At 56.0% G+C, this 7,182-nt stretch overlaps 1 protein-coding gene across 1 annotated transcript; it reads left to right on the top strand.

Annotated features, from left to right (window-relative positions):
• The first annotated feature begins 172 nt into the window (after window positions 1–172).
• On the top strand, window positions 173–2,874 carry CCDC103 (coiled-coil domain containing 103). The gene is made up of 3 exons (XM_017744752.1): window positions 173–230; window positions 529–797; window positions 2,287–2,874. The coding sequence occupies exons 1-3, from the start codon at window positions 173–175 to the stop codon at window positions 2,752–2,754; spliced, it is 795 nt and encodes a 264-aa protein (XP_017600241.1). The 3' UTR covers window positions 2,755–2,874.
• The last annotated feature ends 4,308 nt before the right edge of the window (window positions 2,875–7,182 follow it).

Below are 7,182 nucleotides of genomic sequence, written 5' to 3'. Positions count from 1 at the left end.
CTGGGAGTGCAGAAGCGGAGGGTGACGTGTCCCTGTGCCCTTCCCAGCCCGTTCCTGCTCCCAGTGCTGTCACTGCTCTGTCCAGGGGGTTGTGAGCAGGTTGGGATGGCAGGGCTGCTCCACGGGGGCAATGCCAGGAACTCCCAGTGCCCTCCAAACTCCTGGATTCCCTATGGATCCATCTGGGGACTCCCAGTGTTCACCAGAGCCCAGGGTCCATCTGCAGATCTGTCTGGGACGCCGAATGCCCACCCAAGCCCTGGATCCCCTATAGATCCATCTGGGGACCTCCTGTCCATTGACATCCAGGATCCACAGGCAGATCCAGGACTTTGACCACACTTGGGAGACATTCTGGGACCAGATCAAATTCCATTCATGGATTCACATCTGTCTCACTCAGCCATGCCACCTGATCCCTGAGAAGCAGGAAAACACTTTCAAGTGGCTTCTCCCCCAGACATCTTGCCAGTCCCTGTGATGGGATCCCTGAGGGATTTTAGGCTGGTTTATCCTTGTGTTGGTAAGGGCCTGCTCCTGCAGCCTGTCCAGCCCCTCAGGATGATCCATACAGCCCAAAGTCAGAAATTGCCTCAGAGAAGCAGCTTGAAGCCCCAAAGTGTTCTCTCTTGCCACGTGTCCCTCCTGTCCCTGTTCCCTGTAGGGAGATTGTGCTGGCCTCACACCTGAAGCCTCTGGAGAAGAAGGACAGGCTGGGACAGAGGAGGAGTGTGCTGTGGAATCCCTGTGCAGCCCCGGCCGAGGCAGTGCCCGCCTGCGCTGTGGAGATCCCACAGGTGAGGAGGGAGAGGCTGCCAGGGCCTCGTCCACATCTGGAAATGACTTGGGAATCATCTGGGTGTTAATTGGAATGCAAGGGTTACCCAGGACTCACTCTGGGGGTGAGCCAGCCCTCCCGGGCCCCTGGAATATCAGGGTTTGGATCAGCACAGGGTGAGGCTGGGCCCCTTCAGGAAGAGTCTGCTCCATCCCTGTGGGAATGGAGGCCTGGCTGCACACCCTGGACCCAGAGTTCCCAGTGCCTCCCATGGTGGCCAGGAACAGCCTGGGGGAGCCGTCCCTCCTGGCTGGGAGCAGCTCCCAGCAGCTGCACCCTGGGACCCAGGGCCAGGGCTGTGCACCAGGATCTTCCCTGGAACAGCCTCTGGCTGCAGAGATTCCCTGAGCACAGCTGGTGCTTTGCCCATGGTTTAGTGATCATGGAAAAGGGCTGGGCTGGGTTAATCCTGCTGCCTGACGAGATCACTGAGTCCCTCAGTGGTGGGAAACAAGGACAGGACGTTTTCTGTCCGGGTCATTTGTGATTGGAGTCACCTCAGTCCTGCCCTGCCGTGGGCTCTGTCCATGCTGGAGTGTCCTGGTCACCGGATGTTTCCCGTGGATGTTTCCCATGATAATGCAGTTTCATGGATTGCCTTATAAACAATCCCATGGATTGTTTATGATGTTGGATTTCATTGACCTGTGTTTATTATAGGATCTTTTGCAAGTCTCCTGGGTAGCGTTGTGTTTCCTTGGACTGAGCAATGATCTCCCCAGGCAAATCCTGCTCCCAGTCCCATCAGCACCAGGCTCAGATCTCCAGAGCTTTTCCTGCTGTGCTCAGCCCCAGCTGATGTCCCTTTGCCTTGTTCCCTGGCTGTAGAAAAGCTGCACATTTGCCTCCTCCTTCAGCTTGTGAATCAGTGATCCAGCAGGGATGGGCTCAGCAGTTAATTAGAGCTGGTATAAAATGGGATTTCCTTTATCTGGGAATGCCACTTGGAGCTCAGCTCTCAGCCTCTGCTCTGCCACAGTCCCACCAGCCGGGTGGTACCAGACAGGTACAGGGCATCTGCACATTTTCTGGGGTTTGCATCGCCCACCTTTCCTCTGCCACTGCCCGGGTTTGTCTCTCAGTGCTCAGAGTGTTCCCTGCCCTGCCCCCATCTCCACGAGATCCCTTCCCAGGCAGTGCTGGTGGATCCAGGCTGGGCAGAGGGTCTGACTCTGGCTGGGGTTGGGGCACTCCACGGCCATCTGTGTTCACAGTGGGTGTCACATCTCATCCACACTTCCCTTTTCCCCCTGGAGTTCCCTGGTTTATCGGGGCTCAAGGCACCTGGTATTTCCTTGTCTTCCTGTTTTCCCCCTCAGCAGCTCCTTGTGCTGCCCAAGCCCCTGGTAAAAACATCTCGACTGTCCATGGGCTGATCAGGGGGAGGGGATCAAAGTCTTCAAGAGGGAAAAAACCAAAAGGAGCTGAGTGACTCCTTTCTCCTTCAGGAGCTGGATCAGCTGCCCACAACCGCCGTGGAATTTCACAGAGATTGGCGCAGATGCTTGAAAAGTGGGACAGAGAAATACCAGTTTTTGCTGGAGCTCGGAGGGGAGGCCTTGGGCAGGATCTTCCAGGCTGATGTGGGCTTTGGCCTCCTGGGGGAATTCCTCACAGTGCTGGCAGAGAACATCCGTCCTGGAGACAGAGCTGCCATCCTTCAGATCCTACAGAGCCTGGTGGGCACCAAGCGCTTCGGGCTGAACGTGGCTCTCCTGAGCCAGCCGGAGAAGGAGAGCAGCCGGGATTTGTTCAGGAAGCTGCAGAGCAGGGATTGTCAGGCTGCTGGCCAGCCAGGCAGCCCGGCCAGCTATGAGGCAGGGGGAGAAGCCCATCCCGTGGAGACCCTCTTGGAAAAGGAAACCGAGGAGGAGAGGACAGTGGTGGAGCTGATGAAGTGTTACCAGGTCAGTTGAGGGAGCAGGAGCACCAGGATTGAGCAGAAACAGGGTAAAAGAGGCTCAGAGAAACTCAAAGCTTGCCTTTGGCATCACCCAGAGCACAAGTTCTGCACAAATAAAATTTAGCTCCCAAGCTGTGGTGCTGTGATCTCTGAGCAGGGTGTCCTCACGGATGGGTACGGGAGAGTCTCTAGGATAAGGAGAAAACAGAGGGAAAGAAAACATTGGGTGGCAGTTTTGAAGGAGAACCCAAACCCAGATAGTCCCTTCCCTCTTCCACCCCTGTCCATGGTCACTGAGGGGATTTAGGAGATGTAATCGATGACAGTGACAACTGTCAGGTCCATTTTTTTCCCAAACCCCGTGCAGCAAACAGCAGAGTCACCCCAGCAGACTGGAACCACCTACTCCCACCTGCCCTGGAGAAACCACCAGGCACCTGATGGCAGCATCCAGGTTCAGCTCCAAGGCCTGGCATGGGAATACTGGGCTTTGGGGCACCACTTGAGGGGACATGTGTGTCCCTGCACTCTGCTGTGCTGCCATTCCTCCTGCCTTTGCACACTGAGGGCAGCTGAGGGCTGGAGATTTCAACAAAAGAAGATCCTGGAGTTACTCAAGGTCGGGATGGAGGATTTTGATGCTAGAACAGCCCTGGCACAACAGTCACAGCTCTGGTGGCAACAGGCACATTGCTTGAGTGGTCCAAAGCTCAGTGTGAGGATGTCAGGGCTGGGAGCAGCCTGCTGCATCCCCACCTCTTGGGAAAGGCAAAATCCCTGGGGCTTGGTGGGAAAACTTGGGAGAAATGCATTAGAGCAGAGATTGAATGGTGACAGGATGGGGCCGTGAGGGCCACCGGGACCCTTTCCAGGTCAGCCAGGTCATGGTGTGACCTGAGCTGCCAAGAGCTGAGCTGAGGGGCCAGGCAGGGTCTGTGATGAGCTTCATCATCATCATCATCTTCATCCTCACCCATGTGGGCATCCAGGAAGGGAGCAAACATGGGTATCATCATCATCATCACCTTCATCATCATCATCCTTGCCCATGTGGGCACTCAGTCAGGGTCTGTGGAGAGCAAACATGAGCTTCGTCATCATCATCTTCATCCTCACCTGCATGGGCGTCCAGGCAGGGTCCACAGGGAGCAAACATGTGCATCATTGTCATCATCATCATCATCATCATCATCCTTGCCCACGCCGGCCGCTGCTGGCAGGTGCCCAGGAACCCGTCCAGGCTGGAGCACACTCCCCACGGGGCACTCAGACACCCCGGTGTAGGTGCTAGGGTGTGGGTACAGGGGCACTGCTTAGAGCTGCCAGCCGCAGCTCGGAGCAGGCCCAAGAGAGCAAGAGTGTAAGTGTAAGAGTAAGGGTGGAGTAAGCGAAGAGGAGGTAAGTAAGAGAGTAAGTGGGTAAGGGAGTAAGTAGAGTGGAGTGGTGAAGTCCTGGTTACAATACAATAAATCATCTTCTGTACTGAATATTCTAATTGTCACTAACCAATCTAATACAAGATACAAATCCTATAGCATTTACATACAGCCTATAAGAGTTCTTATATTACCATAGAGTGTTACATCTTAACTTCTAAAAACTACTCTTTGGACCCCTTCTGCTGAGCTAGTAGGGTCTGCTCTGACCCTTGGACCTGCCTGCAAGCAGAGGGTATTGTTCACTCAAGAGGGGATTACCTTCAGTCGGCCATACCATTGTTTTCCAGTTGTTCAGTAACTAAGATTTGGTATTTCAAAAGTGGCTTTCATTTCGATGTCGCCTGGCTTTCCTGTTTCATCTTCCCCAACACCCCGGACCATCCTCTCATTGGAAATTCCTGATGTTCTGGCCACCAGCAGTCAAACACTGCCAAGTCCCCGCTCTGCCTCCCCTCGGGGCCGGAGTGGGACAGCAAGGACTGGTGTGGGAAACTCACTGTGCTGGCACAGCTCAGTAGGGACAGGCAGGGTTTGACACAGCCAGGGTTTGCTCCAGGTGGGATTTCACAGCACCAGGATTTGTTCCTGGCTCTGCCGCTGGTTGGCAGTGGGGGTTAAAGCTCAATAAAGTCCTTTTCAAAAGAAAACTTGGAACTGGTGCAAGATGTTCTGGCCAAACTCTGTAGAGTTCTTCATCCGCACCAGTGATTTATTAGCTGTTTTTCTAAGAGGCTGCTAAAAACATCCACCAAACTATTTTGATCCAATTAATACTTGCTTTTCTCACCCTTTTTTGCCTTGTTTTCCTTGTTGAGAACTGTGTGTCCCAAACCCTTCAGTGTTCCTTTTGAGCTCCTCAGCTGGAGCAAACCTTTAAATTTTTGTTTAAGTATTTTTCTTTACTTTTGAAGGAAAAAATATTTTTCAAATTAATCTGGTGATTTTCTTCAGAAATGGCTGCTTTCAGGGTGTTTTTAACTCACCCGACTCAGTGCAGATTTGGGAGTTGATGTCTGTGCCTGACAAAGTTGTCTCGAACATCCCCCAAAGGTGGTGACATCTCTGCAGGGTTTCGGTGACACTTCATCCTCAGCACGGAGCAGGATCTGCCCTCCAGGCTCATCTCCTTTTTCTGAGAATGTGGCTTGAGGATTTCAACAAAAATCCCTCTGTCCAGGAGGGCACGGAGGGTCCCAGCGATGCTCTGGCACTTGAACCGTGTCAATGATGTGCAGGACCCCAAATCCACCCTCAGCCCCAACAGCTGCAGCCAATGCCAGGAGCTGCAGCCTGGGCTTGTGTGGGGAAGGAGCTGGGTTTGAGGGTGAAGAACCCCGAGCAGCTCCCTGGTTCCCATCCCGGGAAGGGGCTCTCTCCCACCCCACTGCCGGCTGTGGGAGGTTATCCCTGCACCTCTCCTCACCCTTCAGTCCCTCGTGGGTGTTGGCCCCTGGAGTGTATCCATGCCCCAGGGCTCAGCCCTGAGCACATCCCCCTGTCCCTCTGCAACATTAGGATTGGTTTGGGCTCCCAGAGGTCCCCACTGCCCAAAATCCCCAAATCCCACGGTGCTGGCTGTGGAGAGGTGGATGCAGGCACGACCATGGAAGCTCAGTGTGTTCATTAGCTTTATTCTCATCCCAAGCTGCAGTGGCGTTAGTGCATTAATTCAGTAGCAAGGGAGGCTGCTCCTGGTGTCCCAGCCCAGCACCATCCCCCTGCATTCCCGCCCTGGGCACCACCCAGGGCTCCCATAACACCTCCTGCCCTGGGAATGGCAGCTGTGGGACTGGGTGCTGTTTCTGGAGTCAGAGCAAAGCTGCTCAGCGCCTGACCCTGGGGGTGAGGGGACAGAGGGGACGAGGGGATGGCACCCAAGGGCAGCTGTGTGCTCATCCCAAAGGCTGGCAGGGCACGGGAAGTGCTGCTGGGTCATTGTTCCTATGTCAGGTGGCATCAGGCGGGTCCTGCTCGTGGTCAGTGGCTGAGGCGAAGGTGGGGACGGAGCTGCGGGCGAGCACCGGGCTGGGCAACGGCCCTGGGGGCGTGTGCTGGTCTGGGGGAGGACGAGTGGGGGACAGGGCCACATGCAGCCCAGGGACAAGGGATTTCTTCCAATCCCATCCTGAATGCCCATGGAGGGGGTGGGCTCAGGCTCTGTACAGGGCAGGGACTTGGCTGGGGCAGCCCCAGTCCCCAGTCCCCAGAGCCCCTGGCTCCCAGTGTGACCCCCAAGTGACGAGACTCCCCTGTCACTCCTGGGTTGCAGGTGGCACCTCGTGCTGTGAGACCCTCACAGGGGCCCCAACACCTTCCTCCTCCTCCTCTGCACCCCTCTCCTGTCCATTTTCACCTGCGTGGGACTCCCCAGCCACAGGGCCGTGGGTCACCCTCACCACGAGCCACTCAGGTCTGTTTTTTCCCCACCAGTGTTGGGGACACCTTGGTGACAATCACCCAGTGGGATCAGGACAGCCCCGTGGCTCTGTGCCAGGAGAAGTCCTTGAGGCCACTGTGTAGCCCCCACAACCCACCCCAAACACCCCAGCACCCTCAGGAACCCCTCCTGATCCTCATTTTGTCACCCCTTGACACCATCCCAAGAGCATCCTGCTTCTCCACCCCCCTCCTCTTCCTCCACCCCTGCCTCTCCATGCTCCTCTTCTTCCTGCCCCTGCCTCCCAGCTGAGCTCACCCAGTGCTTGGTGACAGGGAAATGTCCCTCTCCAGCCGGTACCTCGCACCGTGCATCCCCCCCACCCAAGAGTGCTCAGGGACTGGGTGCACTGGGGAGATCCGGGGAGGTCTCCCAGACCAGAGAGTGGATGCAGGGAGATGCTCTTGGCACCATCGTGTTGTCTGACGGTGCACGGAGATCGAAACAGGACAGACTCCCTCCCTGGAGACCCAGGATGCGGCAGGAACGGCTCACCCCGTGCCGTGGGAATGCGGCAGCATCCCGGCGGGGAGCTCGGCTCCGCCCGGACCCGCTGACTCCCCCG

The sequence above is a fragment of the Corvus brachyrhynchos genome, unplaced genomic scaffold, assembly GCF_000691975.1.
Source record: "Corvus brachyrhynchos isolate BGI_N302 unplaced genomic scaffold, ASM69197v1 scaffold479, whole genome shotgun sequence".
Taxonomy (NCBI): Eukaryota; Metazoa; Chordata; class Aves; order Passeriformes; family Corvidae; genus Corvus; species Corvus brachyrhynchos.
This window is presented reverse-complemented; position numbering and strand designations above follow the sequence as displayed.

What these genes read in the sequence shown, in the direction of transcription:
- CCDC103 (XM_017744752.1), top strand. Translation starts at nt 173, where the DNA reads ATGGATCCATCTGGGGACTCCCAGTGTTCACCAGAGCCCAGGGTCCAT. An exon ending in CAGGGTCCATCTGCAGATCT is followed by an intron (nt 231 to 528) that starts GTCTGGGACGCC and finishes TGTGTTGGTAAG; the next exon opens with GGCCTGCTCCTGCAGCCTGT. An exon ending in GCGCTGTGGAGATCCCACAG is followed by an intron (nt 798 to 2,286) that starts GTGAGGAGGGAG and finishes TTTCTCCTTCAG; the next exon opens with GAGCTGGATCAGCTGCCCAC.